The sequence below is a fragment of the Artemia franciscana genome, chromosome 20 (assembly GCF_032884065.1).
Source record: "Artemia franciscana chromosome 20, ASM3288406v1, whole genome shotgun sequence".
NCBI classification, from domain to species: Eukaryota; Metazoa; Arthropoda; class Branchiopoda; order Anostraca; family Artemiidae; genus Artemia; species Artemia franciscana.
Window position 1 is genome coordinate 25535213 of NC_088882.1, and position 21074 is coordinate 25556286.

A 21074-nucleotide genomic window follows, 5' to 3' on the forward strand; every position below is an offset into this window, starting at 1 on the left:
AAGTTTATGAGCACAGTAACTAGTTTCTATGCATTACTGCTCTCTACATTAAAATTTACAATATAAACTAATATTTATATAACAGCTTATAATAATTACTTGTATTTTAACCATAAATTGAAAAAAATTTGACAAACACATAAAAAATAAGTTCAAAATCAAAGTTTTGTAACAGACGAATATTTATTCCTCAAATTTTTCATTGTTTATAGTTATACTATTTAGAATTTCATAATTACTAAGTTGCCAGAATCATAATCAAATATGCCGGAAAAAACCATTAATGAAATGACTGATGTGAATGTGGATGGACATTCGTTTGTACCTAATATAAATGCAGCTGTTTTTGTTCCATCATGGCTGCAGGATTCAGCCTCCTCTTCTGGAGCAACAGATCAAGCAAATGGTAAGTGGGGCTAGGCAATTGATTAGGCCTAATATTGTAGAATAGATTAACTCAAAAATCAGATAGGAGAAAAATTTGGCTCATATTTCAGTTTTGTTGCAAGCTCTGGTAGAATTCTTGTTTAGTGTTTGTTCTTTAATTAATGTACAATTGGGGCTAGGCTATTGTGGACACATGTTAAGAAAACAATAGGCCTATGCTTGTTTCATACTATAGCCTACAGAAAAATTGTTGTTAGTACATATTGGGGGCACTTTCATTATAATTTTGGTAAATGTTTAGTTTCATCACAAGCTGTCTAAAGTGTGTATTACTGCATAGGTTATAGCCTAGCAAGATTCTGATGATTGCATATTGTTTCTTGTCACTATTAGAGAAGTGCATCCATTTTTGGTAAAATTCTAGTTAATTGACTTCTTGCTACCTCAGAAAGGGTTTAGGTTAGGAAAATGAAACTTTCAGGGATATGCCTACAGGCTAAAGTACGTCCTGGGAACATATTTTTATACATATTTACACCTTATTTTTTATTTTAAAAATGAAAAAACAACCCAAGGCGCACTTTTTGGGTACCATGTGTCATTTTATGTTTGCCTAATAAAGTCAAATTCATAAAGAGCAGTTAAATATAAAATTTTATTTTATGAATGAGTACATAATTATCTCTATGATGTCCATGATTTTTTTGATGACCTCTTTCAACAAAGATACTTGATTTTCCTTAGACTAATGAGAGAAAATCTGGAAAAGAAAGATATCTTTAAAACACCTTTTGGTTTGTGTTTTCACAGGTCTTCTAACACTGTTTTCACCATAGTTTTTTTTTTTTAGAGAAGAGAGAATAACAAGGCACTCACCCAAGGTGCAGACATTTTAGGGGTGCTAATTTGGGTAAAATTCTTGTTAATTGACTTCTTGCTATCTTGGAAAGGGTTTAGGTTAGGAAAATAAAACTTTCAGGGATGGGTCTACAGGCTAAAGTATGTCCTGGGAAGGTATTTTAAGGTACCCAACTCCACTCCTTCTCCCTCTAGAGGGCCCTGAAATTTGCCTATATGACAGGTCTATAGCCTAGCCTACCTATTGAAATTTTGACAAAACAACATTTTACTTTAATTTTCAGTTACTAGTTGTTTTTTCTCTGCCTTTAGTTCTGAAAATGAAATTCCTGTTATTTGAGTAGAATTTTGAGCCATATCAATGTTTTTTTTCTTCAAAATTTAAGAAATGTATTTACATATCTTTAAAACCTTATAAAATGGAATTGAGCAAAGCTATGAAGCTGAAAACAATTTTGTTGTACTTCAATTAAGCAGGAGATCTATTTTGCAAGGTTTCACTTTTATAACACACATGTTTTTAAAGGTCATCAAAGGTTAGGGCCCTCTAGAGGGAGAAGGAGTAGAGGTAGTTGCTTCAAAATGCCTTTCCAGGACATACTTTAGTCTGTAGATTCATCCCTAAAAGTTTCATTTTCCTAACCTAAACCCTTTCTGAGATAGCAAGAAGTCAATTAACTAGAATTTTACCCTAATTTGAAATAAATAATCTAAAATTTATAATCATTTTGTAGTTTTTAAAGATTTATCTTTATTAAAATAAAGTAGAGATCATGGTTGGGAGTAAGTTACTTACTTACTGTAGCACTTGTATAATAATACTAACTGTTAGTATAATCAAATTGAAGTGGCCAGAACCACCACTGCTTTCCCCTGAAGGATAGCCCAAGCTCATTGACTATCTGGACATGGACCCCCTTTTGCAGGGCCAAAAACATACTTTGGGAAGGTGTTCCCAAGCTACTACGTTAACCTTCTTTGCTCTCTTAACATGTTTTGCTCTCAATAGAATAGCCCCAGTTTTCCAGTAATACTAGTCTTGCTAGCCTATTTTGGAAAATAGACAAGGTAAGCTATATAGATAAAATTTCCAGGAATTAATCCAGGGCCAAAAAATGTGCTCTGTAAAGGTGTTGCCAACCTACTATATTTACCATTTTTTGTTTTTAGAGCTCAGAAGATTACAGACATGACAGATTTTGAAAGTCTCTTAGACTAGGCCCAAGATTTTCAACATGGGATAGCCTAGAGGCCCTACTGACAGGGCATGGCAATAATTTGGTGGGTCATGGGCAGGACATACACCCTTTGGCTGACTATACTTTGAATCTTAATTTTAAAAAAAGAAAAATTTTTCATGTAAATGACATCAAATTGAAATGCATTTAAAGAGAAAAAGATGAATGATAGGGTTTTTGTGTGTTACTGAACTTTTATTTAACTGAACCCTCATGCATCTGACCCCAGGTACAATTAAACCCTTGTGCAACTGAATTATTGTGCAAATCAACACCAATTAGTTACACCCTTGTGCAACTAATCCCCTGTTCAACTGGATCTACATGCCATTCAATCCTATTTAACTGAACCTTCATGCACCTGAACCCCCATTTATCTACACTCCTGTTTAACTCAACCTTTATGTAACTCCATTTAAATCAAGCCCTATTTCACTGAACTCCACCCAAGGGCTAAGAATAAGTTTGAACTGGTGCTGATTAGAAGCTAGAAATTTGCTTCTTGCTTTGTTTGGAGTTTCTAACTTATATTACCTATTTGGGAATACTAAACTAATTTAAAGAAAAATTGAGAGGTATTGGGAAGAAACTTAAGTATGACAGGCTTGAAAAAAAGGATATCAAGCATGTTTTTGTACTTTCCAAGGATTTGTTTTGTAATTTATTTTAATGATGAATTTAAACTAAATAACCTCTGTCATTAATAAATCAGCTTTGTATTTGAATGATATTTTTATTTGGTAAATTTTTCAAAGCTCTTTTTTTCAACTTTTTTAAAAAAAAAAAAAATTTGATTGTCAGTATAAGATTTCTAATTGCCAGAAGGAAGCATTAATTTCTTACTTCCTGACATGCCCGGCTAAACATATTCTCTATGCATCAACCATTTTAATGGACCAGCAAATGTTACTATTGATGATCTCTCATCTCATGGTAACATTTTCTGCAGGGGGATTTCCTGTATTTGATTTGCTTATCTTTTTCTGGCTTTTTGTGCATGCAATCCAAATAAATTAATGCATATAAATGTTGGATAAAGAACAACTTCTCTCGTATTCAGATCTATACCTCATTATTCTAATGATGTGTCCCTGTGTCCCGGTCGTCATTTATATTCCCTGTGTCCGGGTGTCCCAGTTTGGAATTTCTCTTTGAGTGTCCCGGTTGTCATTTATATTCCCTGTGTCCCGGTGTCCCGGTCGTCATTTGTGTCCCGGTGTCCCGGTCGTCATTTGTGTCCCGGTGTCCCGGTCTGTAATTTCTATTCAAACAATCTTTGTGTCCCGGTCGTCATTTATATATCCCGCCTGTGCCCCCGGCGTCCCCGTTGTAGTTGTGTCCCTCTGTCCCAGTTGTCATTTATATTCCCTGTGTCCCGGTCGTGATTTGTGTCCGGGTGTCCCAGTCTGTAGTTTCTCTTTGAGGTTCCCGGTCGTCATTTATATTCCCTGTGTCCCGGTCGTCATTTGTGTCCCGGTATGTAATTTCATCAGTTGACAAACATGACGTCAGTCGACAAACAACTTCATGACGCACACAGCTCAATCCTTATAATGACGTCAGTCGACACACAAACATGACGTCACTCGACACACACACAGACAACTTGTTTATATATTTATAGATTTGCAAAAAAACAAAACAAAACACAGTGGTGGCAGAAAGGCTCATATGATTTATTTTTGTCTAGTTTTGATTTATGCAAAGGTCAGGGCTATATCTGGTCCTATGTGTATTCTGGGAAGACTGGAAATGCTTGAAGCAGCTTCAATTAGTAAATTCCAATCAACAGAAATGAACTACTAAAATAAATAAAAACAAACTGTAAAAAGAAAACCCAGTAAAATAAAAACAGACCCTTTCTATGTAATGGTGAAAGGGTAATGGTTTGTTTTTATTTATTTTACTGGTTGTTTTTACTGTTTTTCATTATTTTTCTATCTTTGCACTGAGGACAGCTGAGTGGAGATCTTGGTGAAATATATGTGTTACATATTCACTGGCTGGAAATCCTTGTTTTCTCTTCTGTTTGAATTTTTTCATCTTGTCATGCTTAGCCATTGTGGCCTTAAAAATTATTTAATTTGAAATGAGATAGAAAACAGAATTAGAGAAAAAGAAAGTCTGGTTAAAAGTAGTTCACTAGTTTGTATAAAAACAAGAATATAGGATTTTTGCAGTTTCATAAAGTTTATCATCTTTGAAGGCCGTTTGTCAAACGTTGAATATAGATAGTAATGTTTTTGTAATGAGGACCCCCCTCCCTCCAATTAAGGCCCCTTTGTTGAGAAATGGTTTAATAATGTCCCTAAGAATAGTTTTGTCATAATTTGTTGAATGGTAATGTCAAAGCAATATGTTTTTTTTTCTCTTAGCAGCATCTGTAAGAAAATTGCAGATCTTTTTCGAAACTGATATTAAAAATTGGAATAATTAAGGTACTGGAGTATTTTGTATTTAGATAACAGAAAAACGTTTAAAAAAAATCAAGGTTTTTCATTGTAACTTAAAGTTAGAAATAAAAGAAACGACGAACTTTAAAAGTAGCAAATTATTTTATAAAAATTTTAATATTCTTGTGCTCTTAATCTTTTTTTTTTGAAAAATACAATTTGGGGATTTTTTTTTAATCCTTTTAGATTGCTTATTCAACTTTGGTGGGTGGCTGCTAACAATTGTTTAGCTGTGATTTTTTGAGAGTGAATCCTTAAATATAGAAACTATGAGTTATAGTTTTATGCTAGTCCTACCCTCAAAGGTGCAGTGGTGGTAATACTAAGAAAAGTCCGTTTTAAATCATGGAGTCTTTTAGACCACTCTTCGTGTAAGCAGCCACGTAACAGTGAGAAGTCTGTATTCTAGACCTTTACAATAGTTTAAGGAATAGTGACACATTAGGGTGAAAACTAAGTTAAAAAAGAAAGTGATTTCTTGATTTTGCTAATTTTTGAGGAACGAAAAAGAAAAAAAAATCGATTTATTGTTAAATACATTGTTTATCTTAATAATTTTATTTCGCGTAACCATGCACACTGTCGCCCTAGGCCTTTACTGTTTGAGCTCAAATGTAATTGATACTTTTTAGTTCTTCATTTTTGAGAGAATTAGTTTCCATTTATGCATACACTCAGTGGCTTTATTACCTAACTTTTCGTTGTGTAACTGTAGTGAGGCAAAAGCAAATAGCCATTTTATTTCTTTATACTACAGTACAGAAAACCCATCCACAAGGACATGGGATGAAGGTTAGGATTGCTCCATATGACCTCTGGGAAGGGCTTCAAGTGCCTTTATTATCCCAAAGGGCCTCATCTTGTAACATATCTGAATTTCTTTGAACTTCTTCAGCTACTTTTTGGAAGATCAGTCTTGCAGCTTTCATACTAAAGCTTAAAAAACTAGCTTCATCTCTTCTTATTACTATTGTCATATGCTGTTTATTTAAATAACATCATTTATTTACATATTATTGTCTATTAGGAGTAAAAGACAAGCCATCTCCAGCATCAGAACCCCCGATAGACGATTGGGAAGAAGCGGCCGAATCAGTACCAAAGCAAGAACCAAGACCTACCAATGAAGACAATTCCACTACACCTGGAACGCCAGAAGAGCCATCTGAAGGAACTCAGAATGATGATAGTGGATCACAAGACGACGATATATCTGCTGAAGAACCTAAGAAACAATTTAATGAGGCTGGTAATAGAACTAAAAAGGAGCACGTGAATATTGTTTTCATAGGCCATGTTGGTGAGTGGTCCTTCTTCTCTTTCATCATTTCTATCAACCAAATATGCAAGTCTTAGAATTACAAATATTGGGAAGATTAGAAAGAAGATTTAATTTATATTTTATTTAGAACATACTTTTGCTTTTTAAATTTGAAAGGTTAGTTCATGGAAATACGAAAGCAGACTAAAATGTCACGTCTGATGAACCATAGTTCTTGCTTTAATCAGTATTTTTGTTAAGAACAATACAGACAAACGTTGTCTACGTTATAAAATAAACAGTACCGTTTTTTGGACTAAAATTGTGCCACAAGAGGTTAATTTGTACCATCTGAACAGCAGGCAAAAAATAACTTGTGACAAGAGGAAAATGTTTAATAAACTAAAAATGAACAAATATCCAAGTCAGAAAGAAGCAAGTAAAACCCAAATATACCAAAAAAAATTAATGTACCAAAAACGATACAATTGTACCGCGTTGGCAATGCTGATACAGATTTGAAGAAAAAACAACTATAAAATACTATAGGTCTATAAGGTATCTTCTGGTTTGGGATTTACTAATAGTAGAATAAAGATGGTGCTTGTGAATATTGTATTCATATGTCATGTTGGTGTGAGGTTTTGATCTTTTTGTAATTTTTACCCACCAAATATACCAGTTCTAAATTACAAACATTTTGGGAAGATTAGAATGAATATATGATTTACATTTTAAGTTGAAATTTACTTTTGATATTTAGTTGGAATGGATTAAAAATATAATAATGGGTAAAATTTTAATTAAAACTGTGAATGCTGGGACTTTTTTTTCTCATAAATATATGATGTTAATGAAAGCATGGAAATTTTGGCTTCAGATCTAGATATATCAATGAAAAAAGAGAAAAAAGAAAATAATGCTGGATAAAACAAATAACTTTTACTAAAATAAAATATTAAAAAAAATGACATACATAAAATTAACATAAACAATATAAATTTTTAACAATAAAGGAAAACAAAAGAAACATTGAATCTAATCTGCAGGTTTTTTGTTTTTTTTTTACTTTTTTAGTATGTCATTTGAAATACAAAATAGATAAAAAAAAATCACTGTGTAATATTGTGCAAGTCCGCAGGATATATTGCAGTATTAGGCTCTCATGAAATAAAATGATCATCTTCTGATGACCTGATACATTGTATATGTTGCAAGATTTATTGTGTGCTAGCTTTGAGCTTCATCTAACTTTCATTGTTCCAAGTATGATAGTATTAAGAGGCTTTCACTTGCTCTGACTCTAATTTATCCTGAGTTAAATATAAAATTGCTGTTGTTTTTATGATTAAACTGATGACCCTTTTTGAATTATTGTTAACTTAAATCTTTATGCCTAACTATTTGAGCAAATTATTAATTCAAAAAGTTTAATTAGGCATGAACCATAAAGTATGAGTGATTTACAAGAGTAGAAACTGGCGCTAATGCCGACAAAAATATCGCCATCTAGCATTTGGTATTTTTTCGGTGTCATAATTTGTCAAAATTTGTGCCAATTTTTAAAATTACTGGAGGAATAAGTGTCTGAGTTCAGTATCTGTATATACTGGATTAACGACGCTTCTGAGATCAAACCCACTGCATCACCACAGGACATTCAGCTTCTGTAATAAGTAAGAGTAATTGGGTTAATGACACTTCTTGACTACTAAGGTACCTGCGCCGACCCTGTAGTGGGTTGTGCTATAGCCGAGTTATAACTCTTTTCTCGTATCACCAAGGTGATGTCATACCCTCTGCGTCACCACAGGACACTCAGCCTCTGTAATAAGTAATAGTAATCGGGTTAATGACACTTCTTGACTACTAGGGTCCCTGCGTCTGTAGTGTGTTGAGCTATATCCAAGTTCAAACTCTTGTCTCGTATTACCAAGTTGAGATCCAACTCTCTATGCCACAAAGGACACGCAGCCTCTGTAATAAGTAATAGTGATCGGTTGAATGACGCTTCTTGACTACTAGGGTCCCTGCGTCGACGCTGTTGAGTGTTGTTACAGCAAGTTTTGATCTCTGGGTACTGTATTACCAAGCTAATGTAAAACCCACTGTGCCACTCCAGTACACTCAGCATCTGTAAGAAGCATGATTACAAAGCTTGAAAAAATACCAAGTGACGCTAAATGCTAGATAGCGTTGGTGATGGGTCTTTTGTCAGCTCTAGTGTCAGTTTCCAATCTTGTAAATTAGAGATATTCTCTGACACTACCAATGAACTAGGTTGATGTTAGTCTCAGTTTTCACTGCCTTTAAAGTAGTTCCTTTGTATTTCCTGAAATATATTTCTCAATAATACTAAACTCAATATTTTGAATTTTTTTTTAATAATTCTCCGACTTGGGAGGACTTTCAGTCGAAAGTAGATTTGGTACCTGTGTGCCAAAAAAAGTACCAAAAATATGCTAAATTTATAGTTTGTACTAGAAAAAGTGTTTAAGTGTGTGTCTGAGTACTCAAATATGTCCTTATAGTTCTTCCCCAACATTGGATAACACTATAATTAATTACATCATCTTAAATCATTAATAATTAATTACGTCACCATGAATAATGTTTGGTGCAATAGAAAGCACGTGTTTAAACACTAAAGAGCTTTTTTACACACTTGATGGGATTAATTTTTGCACTTTATATAATAATGATTTTTCATTCAATAATCTACTAAAATATTGACTGGAGCCAAAAAAGATGGAAAACTGAAATTCTCGTGAAAAAATTTCTAATCTCCTAGAAGAAACTCAACGATATAAAAAAATAATTTGTTTTCATATTATACTCTTTGGGGATGGTATGTATACTTTTTTCAATCACCCTAACTTGGGACTGAAATCTCAACATCCAAGGAATATCCCCAAGGGGAATATCTCTTTCCATTCCAAGGGCTTTTTTTCACTTTATCAGATACCCTAACATTTATCAGATGAGATGTACGGATAACATGAGTTACGGTATATATAGTTGGCACAATTAATGATAGATTAGATCAAGTGATTCTCAAGAGTAGTGGCCCATGTTTGGCACAGTATTCTTCAGGGGGTGGTTTTAGGGACATGTGCACCCTCCAGAAGATCAAAAGTTTCCCTAATTACAGGGTTGGGAGACCGGAAAATACCATTGGGGAAGCCTCTGCATGCTTGGTAGTAGTAATGGTTTTAGAGCGTATCGTCTTGTCGTGGTGGAAATTTTTATATTGACTAGAACTTCTGGCCCCCTCCCTGGCTTTTCATACATTTGTGTATGCCATCTGTACATTTTTTAGATGCTGGAAAGTCAACTATTGGCGGACAGATTCTATTTTTGACTGGACAAGTTGACAAGAGGACCTTGGAAAAATACGAAAAGGAAGCAAAAGAAAAAAATAGAGAATCCTGGTATCTTTCATGGGCCCTTGATACGAATCTAGAAGGTAAGTCGTTTGTTAAAGTACCAAGGACATCAAAATGAAAACATAGCCCCCTGTCTTCATCTTAGTTTTATCCCTATTTGAATTTTTTTTCTATAATTTCTCCTTTGGTTGTTCAGATTTTCTTTTGGTTGTCACAAAATATTAAATATCAGAATCAATATTCGAAGTTTTACTACTGTTTCCAAGCCGAATCGTGAAAAATAATATGCGTAAACAAATTTGATAAATACGACGAGCTTTTTGTTTGTCAAAATTCCAACACAAGGCAGTTTTTTGACCGTCGGTGTGCTAATAACACGCTACTTCAAACCGTGTTAATACCCTTTAATACCCTCAGGGTCTAAGGGCTATTAGCCTATGATACACAAAAGTCAGTCTGGGAGATTTTCATCATAGCTTCTGACGAAGAAAATTGAATCTAGTATGAGCTTTAAAAATTAAGCAATAAAAGCGATTATTTGAAACAGAAATAATCAGGGTTATATGGATATGTCCAAAGAGATAAATGTAACAGTAATTGATGACTCGTCTTTCTAAAAATATGCTCCTATAGATGACTCAATTAACTATTGGGATATTTTGATGCATTAATCTTGAATGATTTACACAATAACAAAATTAACTTGTAGCTTATATTTTTAGCTATTCATTGATGAATAGCGAAACTACAATTTTTGTTCATTCTTTGCAGATTTGATAATAAGATGCTAGGGTTACACTCTTACATAATTTTGCTCATCCAATCACTGTTGTTGTTTTTTACCCAGTTTCCCGCCTTTTTGCTATGACAATGAGGGAAATTAGGTTTTTGAAAGATCGGTGATGTTATATTTTTTTGCTCACTTCTCATTTTGCATACTTGTCCCCTATTTTCAAATTTGGCGTTTGCTAAATTATGAACCTGCATGTTTGCATATAGAGATACTTTCCATTAAAAATTGAGTTTTGTATTTTCCCAGATTTTTATGTCGTAAATTGTTATGTAAGTTTGCACTTTTCCCAGTTAAAAGATTTGATTTTTTCTTGTTATTTTGAAATGTTATTTTATCCTTTTTTTCTATTCTACTGTGTTGTATCGTTCCTTTTTTCTGCTGCTATAAAATATGATAATGCAAATTCGGATGAGGTCTTGGGTAGGGTCGGATGGCGTCTGTTGAGATTTTTCCAAGAGAGAAGAGGGACGAGCTTCAGATACTACAGAAAGCATTAAATTCCAAAAACAGTTCAACATCTTTTCACTCAGCTTTAGGCAACTGCGTTTTTGATAACGCCAACCATGCTGTACTATTTGACAAAATAATTCTAATCAGTAATGACTTAGGAATCAATCAAGTTATCCCTGAAGCAACTGAAATGACGCAAAATTGAAATAATAAAACTTACCGAAATAGAGACTTGGGTGGGTATACACTCAACCCTTGTACACAAAATTAATTATATATAAAAAAAAAATTAATACAGAATAAAATCAAGTTGGAAGCCAATCAAAACGAATCCGTTTCCGAAAGGAATTCAACATTAACAGTACAAATGGCTAATATTGTAAAAAGGAATTCTTCCAATTTTTAGCCAATTCAAGTAGCATGAATGATTAACTCTTTTTTTTGTCAATCTTTGCTGAACCTATGTGAGGTGAGGAATCTGAGCCTCTAGAAATTATTTCATGACTTTTATTTTAAAATTTATTTTATTGACGGTATTTTTGTTTAAGTTGGTTTTATTTTAATGTGTTTGTGTTGTATTTTGCTGATGAAGGGGCGGAGGTCTGATTAAACAACTAACTCTTGAATGTTTCAGACACAACCTAGGTATCCATCTGAACAATGCTCTATTACTAGTTGGTTTTTGATGAAAGCCTGCATTAGAAAACAATTTATTTCACGAAACCTAATCTCTATTTTCTTAAATGAATAATTAGTTTAATTATTTTTTCCGTTTTACAGCAAGGAACTCCTCATACTATGTCTAGTGACATGGTGAGTGTCTATCATAGTAACTGTATTTTGATGAAAAACAATTACGTGCGAAAACACTTAGTTTCATGAAACATAACCTGTATTTCCTACCGTAATGGTGATTATAACTATTACTGCTATTTTACCCAAAGAAGCGGGATAAATCCTTGAAAATTGAATGGTTATATGACAGTAAAATAAAGACATAAATGAAAATTTTTAATGCTCACTCGATCAGTATTCTGACCAAGTCTCTGACAATTTATATTGACCCCATTTACTCGAACTAAAACACATCTTTCCTCTTTTTTCTTTAGAACTAATTTTTGAATTCAGTTTTTTACTTTTTATTGTGTTTCCAGTATTGCATCTTACATGTTGGACAATGATGATCTAAGAGTAAGTACTTCAATTTCATTCAATTTATTTTTTGTCATTCTAGAACGAGACAAGGGAAAAACGGTTGAAGTTGGTCGAGCATCTTTTGAAACTGACAGCAAGCATTTCACAATTCTGGACGCACCAGGTCACAAAAGTTTTGTACCGAATATGATTGGAGGAGCTTCCCAGGTAGATTTTAGCGGAATCCCTTTATAACCTTAAAACTAGTTTACTGGTCAGGGCAGAAGGGGGAGGGAAGATAATATCAATTTTAGTTTGGTCATCAGTGTGATGATCCCTGGTTAATTATATTTTAAATAAAAATAATATAGACAATTATGTATACCTCACGTGCTTAAGACATATATTGTCGCTGTTACCCCTACAGCTCGTATTTGATATTTTCATGCGCCTGAGGTAATTACCAAAAACCGTTTACTAAGATGTCCTGAGTAGGAGGATTAGGAGCATCAGACTCTGATTGGAGAAAATTCTCTGCTTATTCTCCCTTTGAATCTAATCCTCAGAACAGTTTTTGACAATTATTTCAGAAATTTAAACCTGACAGATAGGACTTTTTGGCGTACCTTGAATGTTCTTCCATTTGCATTCCTGGCGTGTACCTGATTTGAAGGATTGTGTATGATTTCACCCTGTAATAAGTAACAATAATTTTGTTTGGAACGGACGTCAATCGTTTTTTATTTGTATTGAGAAAGTGCTCTGTGAATTACCTACGTTGAAATTGTCTCTTTTTTTCTTTTCTCAGACAAGAAATAAAAAAATTGAGTTTATTAAATGGGGGGGGGGGGGGCTTTCACCGAGTATGGATTCGGAACCCCCGTCCCCTACCTGTACTGAGATTATTAAAGCAGCCAAGAAGCGGAAAAATGGGAATTCGACTGGGAAAGGCTGTAACTTCGCAAAGATCGTCAAGTCTCCGGTGTTATCCTATTTGGCGTTCTGTAAAGCTATTTGTAGTGATCTGAGCAGTAATAAATATGCGCACACAAGTGATCTGAGCAGCAATAAATGTGCGCACACAAGTGAGTCACCCTGTGAAATACAGCACCCTAGTGAGGATCCTTGATAAGTGTTTTGCCAAATTCTCCTGGAATTGGCGTAGCATATTCCTTTTCTCCATGCCCGGGGAGCTGTTTTGGCAGATTTCATTCCGAAGGATTACGTTGCAACTAGGAGGGGTTTGTTCAGAAGCCATGGTCTGATCTTCACACTTCATATTCTTACCTAAGAAAGTCGAAAATGACGGTCTAAGTTTATATGTTTTTGTCGATTTCGAAAAAAAAATTACTCTGAAGGCTGTCAAAGCTTGCGGAAGGCTTCTCTCGGCTCTGGAATCTCTGAGAAACGAGTCGTTCTCGGTATTGCCATACAGGAAAATTGCAAATGTTGCGTCAAGCTCCTGTCAGCTGGGCGAGATTTTTTCCATCTCCTGTTAGAAGTGAAGTGAGATTTTGTTCTTTCCTCACTGTCTCTTTATGGTGCCGGTAGACTGTCTTCTCAGATCTAGTGAAGGAGGTGGCGTATAGATAAACCAAGCAATTCGTTTGGGCGATCTAGATTTTGCTGACACCATTTGAGTGGTAGGGTAGTGGAGGAAGCAACTCAAAATATATATATAAATTGGTTGAGGAAGGACTGTTCAACTATCTCAGAAATTTATCACCATATATATATATATATATATATATATATATATATATATATATATATATATATATATATATATATATATATATATATATATATATATATATATATGCTACTAATATCTCATTACAACATCAAGGCAGCTACGCAAGCTCCTCCTCCATCCCTATTTATTCTGAGTCTCACTCTTTTGCCCTCCCAGGAAGTTCCCATTTCCCTTAAATCTTTCATTACAATATCCTCCCATCCCAACCGAGGACACTCTACGTTTTATTTAGCTCTAGACGGTTGGCCGAAAAGGACAATCTGTCATCTTTCATCCGCAGAACGTGTCCTAGCCATCTCAACATTTCTCTCATTATAGCCTTAGAACCCGGGATCGAATCACACTTTTCGTACAGCCTACTGTTTGATAAAAGTTCAGTCAGTCTGGTACCTCAATCAATCCATATCCATAGGCAATCAATCCATAGGCAATTTCTATGGAAACAGAAAAGCAAGACTGTTTTTCTAAATTAGTGACTAATATAGACAAGCACTTGAATGAGGCCTTAACCCTACTCATCCATACAATCACACAGGTCAAACAGCATAGCCATACACAATCAACCATAAAGAATATTCCATGGACAGGCAGTCATGTCGTCAATAAGTACAAGTCGTCATTTACCAAACAATAAAAACAGTAAAGACAAATAATTCAGAGGCAACAACGCAACACAAGGGCTCATCAGGAGAATACACTTGCCTATAGGGTTTCGGCACTTTAAATTCTCTACCCAGTCAAGTGTTGTGCCTACCACAGAATACCTATGGTATCCCCGTGTCAGGTATCACCCCCAAAATGTATGCTTATGAAAAAAAAAAACAAGCAAATGTAGAACAACCAAGTAACACCAAAACAAGCTTATCCTGTTAATATATTCCTCTGTTTAGCAGCAATATTTGCTGCTAAATTAATATTTGTGATTTGGTAAATGTGACAAAATTTACTAAATCACAAATATTAACTCTGCGAAAAACCTGAATAAACTAAAACAATTACAGATTTCATCAGTACCATGTGGCTATTTTCGAAAAATCCGCTCTTTTAGATATACAATTCACAAAATAGATGTCGCTGCATCAACTTTTTGCGAACCCAAAAAATTAACCAAAAATTTCCCCAAGTATTTCTAGATAATTCTTCTGGTATTTATTTAAAAGTTCGTTATAATGAAAACTAAATTTTTTAAATTGCCAAGTTAATTTATTTGCAGAAAAACCTCTTAATATCAATTTTTGGCTTAAGATTTTACATCTATTTTTAAAATCAATATAATTACTACAAATCCTTGTATATCGAAGTAACTGTGAGAAAAACGTCGAATATGTGATATTTGAGTGTATATTACTTTCAGGGAATGGGAAATTAATCACTTCAAAATCGAAATCATCCGTTTTATTATACATTTTAAAACTTAATTTATTATTATCAGAAATATTAATATTTGAATCTAAGAAATGATCTTCAAGACCAGCGCCATGACTAGGTTCAAGAGTAAGCTCTGATGGATATTTATTTTTAGAAATATCAATGAAATCCTTACAATCTAAGACCAAAATATCATCTGAATATCTTTTATTATTTGACAAAAGATGTTTTAAATTATTGGGATTATTCTTATCCATCATATAATTATATTCTAGTTGATAATAACTTGCTGACATCTTGTGTTTGCAAAACGTATTTTGAAAGATTTCGTTATTCACTCACTTATTGTATCATTGATGTGTTATCATTTTTCTAGGCTGATCTGGCTGTCCTTGTTATATCAGCCAGAAAAGGTGAATTTGAAACCGGTTTTGAAAGAGGAGGCCAAACTAGAGAGCATGCTATGTTAGCAAAAACAGCGGGCGTTAAACATTTAATGGTGCTTATTAACAAAATGGATGACCCTACAGTAAATTGGAGCGAAGCAAGGTATTTTCTTTCCTCTCTGCATGAAAAGTTATGAATAAATACTTAAAATTCTTACTGAAAGTATTTATTTTCTTTTATTTAAACATACCGTGTGAACAATTAACCTTATGTTCCCCCATACTGCGTTTGCGAAAAACCACTGAATGAGAAGCGCAACTTTTGAGCATGAATAATAGGGGATTTGCTGACACTTTTATCAGATAATATTGACCGGTGAGATCTATGGTCGGTACACAATTGTAGATTATACCAAGTGATTTTCATGAGTAGCGCCCCCTGTTTGGCACAACAGTCCTCAGAGGCGGATCCAGGGGATGATTTTAGGCACACGTGAACCCCTCAGAAGTTCATAATCTGCCCTAATTACAGGATTGAAGAGCTCAAATATGGAAGCCCAGTTTTTTTAATGCCCCATCCAAATAGTAATTATTTTTTTGCCCCTGCATGCGTAATAGCAGTAATTTTTTAAGAGTAAGTTGGTCATTTTTCGCAAATTTGCCAAGATTTCCGGAAAACACGTCAAGTTGGGGAGATTGAAATAAAAGGAAAAATAAGTAAACTTTTGTTATTTTGGATGTATTATTTTGTGTGAGTTGAAATACTGCAGACCTACATTTTATTGCAAATTTGTTTCCACAAGTTGTCCGTCTTCCACCGAATAGCCCATGCATCGTAAGATTGCACCATTTTTCTATCACAAAACGCTGTTTAGGAATGTTGGAAAACTCCAGGCCTAGTGACTAAAAATTACATATCGGCGTTTTCTTTAGTGAAATATTAAGAGAACACACGTCATTCCAGTCGTCCCATCATTCTAGTTGTGATGTCATCCTCATTAGCAGTGTTGTAACTTGCCTTTGCGTTTTCATAATTGACTTGCTGCTATCTGGGAAATTCTTTTTAAAATGCTACCATAAAAATATGTTATGAATCTACCTGGTCACTCTTATGGGTAATTTTGAATCCTGATGGCGCTAATAGAAAGTGTTAGTATTCCTTCTAAGATTTAAGAAATACGTAAAACAGATACATTACAAACGTTATGGTGCAAGGTAGGGAATGAGTTGAATATACTCTTCACCCGAAATGAACAAGCAGTAATTGTTTATGTGTATATATTTTCTTTTCGAAAGCAGCAATATTTTTTGAGAAAAATGGCTTTTTAACATTTTCTTGTGTGAAAATAACGATCTAGGGAGAATTTATTTCCCCTTCCGAACCCCCTTAATATATTTTTAAATCTTCTGCTGACTGAAATTAGAGGCCCTGAAATTGAGGAACTGGTTCCAGACTCTACAAGAGTGAGTGAATAGCAGTCACCTCATTTCCCTTCTTAAACATACTGACCTATCAAATATGACCCAAACATTTGTTTGTGTCAACAAAACGTGTTGGGGAACTGTAATCTCGTTTTTGCAATTTTGGGCACGTTCGTTTAGTGGCTTAATTTTAGAAAACATTGTTGATATGATAGACGTCGTATATGCGTTCATGTCCATTCTGTTTCTTTTATTAATGTTTCCAAGCCTGCCTAGCGCAATGGATAGTACTTTGGACTTTTTTTTTCTGAAGATTGCAGTTTCGATTCTTACTGTTGTCGAATTTTTCACTGGAATTTTTTTCCATAATCGATGTCGCCCAACATTTTCCAAAAAAATGACATCACAAATACATGGAATAGTTATAATAAATTTGCTGAAGGTGAGGGTGCACTGACTATCACATTAGAATTCAATTGTCAATAGTATGATTTGAATTTAGAATGATTTGCCAATATAAATATGCAAAAATATTTAATTTAAAATTACTCGATATTCGAGTATTAAAATTATCAAGCTCGGTCGTCTATCATTATTAATAACTGTTCCTTATTAATAGCTATTATTAAAAAAGACGGCAATGTAGAAGCTAATTTGTGTTCTATTCTCAGAAGATTTGTTTTCTAACTGATGTGTTAAACTGAAATCCCCGCCAAAATTGTAATTGATTAGGCATAGTTTTAATGTGCCCCAAAGTTTAACTTTTTTATTCTCTAAGAAAATAGCCCTAAAAGGATAATTAAGTTTTGAAAAGGAAGTGCTAAGTCGTATATATCACTACTCTGAATGCAGAAATCTCAAGTTGAAATATTGCATGAATGACATGCATCTTCTAGACTATGTCTGTCCTTTACACCTTTGTCATTATAATCTGTGTCTTCAAGATTAATTTTGTTACTAATTTTGTAGTCTATAATTTCTTAGGGGGATTTCTTTGTTATTATTGTCATTTTACTCATGATTGCGCATTTTTACTATGTCATTTTTCTCGTGATTTTTATCATGATATGTGATGCCATAGTGTATCGCATATCAATTGTACGAGCTATAATATCTTAAGGGGATTTCTTTATTGTGCCATTCTCACTTTGTCATGATAGTATGTTATTGTCATGTCATTTTTATGATTTCGTCATGATGCATAACGTATTCATAGTTTGTCATACATTAATGATGTGAATTTTAATTTCTTAGGGTGTGTTCTTTATAATACATTTACTAGGTTTTGGTTACTGCTGCAACTACGACTTTTGTCATATAGTATATTTTTGCAGTGTCATTTTTGTCATGACATTTGACGCCATGATAGTGCATCGTATATTAACTATAGGATCTGTATTTTCTTCGGGGGATTTCTGTATAATACCAGTGTCATTTGTAGGTATAATGAATGTAAAGAGAAATTAATGCCTTACTTGAAGAAAGTTGGTTTCAATCCTCAGAAAGATGTCACTTTCATGCCCGCCTCCGGTTTGACCGGTGCAGGTCTCAAAGAACCTGTTGGAACTGATGTTTGTCCATGGTACTCGTAAGTAAATAATTTCCTAAAATTAGCTGTATTTTTATCCTAGAAATGCTATTTGAAAAAAAAATTAGTCCTGTGGTTATGCAGTTGGTTTGATTTCAGCATGGTAATATCAAACCCAGAGGTCGAACTCAGCTGTAGCAATGCACCGCAGGGCCGACACAAGGACGTTATTAGTCAAGAAGTATTGTTACTAATAATAATAATAGTAATAAATTTAATGTTACCCTCTATACATAACAAAGACGCACTAAGTATTTGAACAAAAAAAAAAAAAAACGAACACAAAAATTGCATAGAAATACTGACAAAATGACTTTTAAACATCTCATTGAACAAGGGTCTAATAGTATGAGACTTTACAACTTATACCACTAGGTACTTGATACTAATAATAATAATAGTAACAATTTATTGTTACCCTCTATGCATAACAAAGACGCAATACGAGTTTGAACAAAAAAAAAAGAAAAACGAACACAAAAATTACGCAGAAATACTGACAACATCACTTTTAAACATCTTATTGAACAAGGGTCTAATACTATGAGACTTTACAACTTACAACACTAGGTACTTGATAGAACACAGATCGATGGAAAATAGACAGTTCTATTGCAACGGTCAACAGATCTACGTGACAGTTCATCCATTTTTTGACAAATCTCAAAAACACCGTACCGTCGAGAAATATAACTATTACGGGCCCAAATAGGGATACTTAAAAAATGATTGCAGAATCAAAAGAAGAACGATCGGATTTGCTTTCTATCAGAAGCGGAGAATAGTTTCAAAAAGGGTGTAAAAAAACGTATGTGGTGGGAAAAATGCGTTATACAGCCGACCAAGGGTTCTCTTGTCAAATTGGTCTTTAACTCTAGATAGAAATCCTTAGGTCTTTCTCAACTTCTCTCTCAACATATTAATTGTTAGTTACCACGTTGCCTCAGGTTCCGAATGTAAGTCCAAGGGTATTATAGGGAAATAAAAGCAGAAATTGTGGCAGGGACAACCTGAATTTTCGAATCGGAAAGGTGATGACAACCAAAAACGACAAATTCAGTTTTAGCAGATGCGACTGACAGCCCGATGTCAAACAACTCGGTATAGAGGCTATTAATAATAGCCTGAGATGATTGCAAGTTATCAGACTGGAGAACAATGACATCCGCGTACGAAAGGTGACCCGTCTCAATGGATGACTTGATTAGAAAGTAGGTTGGAAAGTGATTAGAAAGTGGGATTAGAAAGTATGGTAGTCTACGGGTTGCACAGTGGATGCTGGGGATTTTTCTTGAATCCTTAGGAGTTTTGGCTTTGAGAATTCCAAACTGAAGATATGATTCATGATGGGCCTTTTAATCTCGTTCTAGTTCAGAGTAGTTCTTGGAATCGCCTGAAAAGTTTAATTTTTCGTTTGTTCGTAGCAATATTAGCATACTAACGCATATCGTCTGAAATTTTGAGATACAATTTTCAGCGAAAGTGACTTTGCCAACTGTCTTATCTGTTGTACAAGTACTAAATTGCCTTTTTGTACTAGAAACGAAAAAATAATGATTCTTTAACTGACACTCCCCCCCCCCTTTTTTGGAAAATTTATCTCCAAAAACCCCCCTGTGGAAAATTTTCCCCACTTGAACTAAAAGGACCACTGTCAGTTTTAAATTTGCTTGGATCTGACTTTCTGTTGGACTACTTGTTATTAAAATTCAATTAGAAAAAATACATTTTAAAGGTAACTCAGACAGGAGAAGTTTCTGATGCGCGCTTAATGGACGTGTTCTCGACCGTAATGGCTGAGCGCATCACATACTATAGTAATCTGTACTATAGATTTCTAAGGAAGTCTTGGAGACAACTGGAGAGACTGTTGTTTTTGGATTTTACCATATGTTCTAGGACTGAGTGAAAAATTAAAAAAGAAAAAGAAAGAAAAAGAGAAGTAATGGTATAAAGGAACAGATCCCATGATTCCATGTACCTGCGGGGCTCTTTTGTAGGGCATGGTAATATTACAGTGATATTTAATCTATTCTAGAGCTTATGTTAAAGTTGTTTTTGGAACGTCAGGATATAATACTGAGCATTTGCTTACAACTTGGAGCACATGTTGCTTTTGGCCTTCATCTTTTGTCAAAGATTGTTAATTGTTGTTTATTAGTTTGACACTGCGCTCAGCTAAATCATGAGCTGCTTTTAATGTTTTGACAGTTTTCAATCCTTCTCAGAAGGCATTATTTTGAGGCCAGGTGTTTGGTGTTTGGCCATTATTTTGAGGTCAGGTGTCTTAGAAAATCTGTTCTTATATTAAATTACACCAATCCTCCATCAGCTACCTGTTTTAATTTTTCTTTCCTGACTTGGATTTACAACCCAAGCGTGCTCTGATGATTCATCGGTGCTACTGAGCAATTTAATCGCCACTAACAACTTTCCCTCGTCTATAATGGCGGGATCAAAAAAAATATAATCCCACCAACTCTGCATTCAAATACCACAAATGGTTGAAAAATTTGGTCAGGGCTATTTCTGCAATGTCGTTGTCATATTCTTTATAGTCTAACAGACAATGCAAAATAACTAAATCTTACTTT

The 21074-nt window shown here is 34.2% G+C and overlaps 1 protein-coding gene across 1 annotated transcript in view; it reads left to right on the plus strand.

Moving 5' to 3' along the window:
• The first annotated feature begins 202 nt into the window (after positions 1-202).
• LOC136039956 (eukaryotic peptide chain release factor GTP-binding subunit ERF3A-like) overlaps positions 203-21074 on the plus strand; it is a 38985-nt gene continuing 18113 nt past the window's right edge. The window contains exons 1-6 of the mRNA XM_065723968.1: positions 203-406; positions 5964-6236; positions 9517-9663; positions 12061-12188; positions 15461-15633; positions 18334-18480. Coding sequence (XP_065580040.1) covers positions 265-406; positions 5964-6236; positions 9517-9663; positions 12061-12188; positions 15461-15633; positions 18334-18480 — 1010 coding nt within the window. The 5' untranslated portion in view covers positions 203-264. The remainder of the gene's footprint in view (positions 407-5963; positions 6237-9516; positions 9664-12060; positions 12189-15460; positions 15634-18333; positions 18481-21074) is intronic.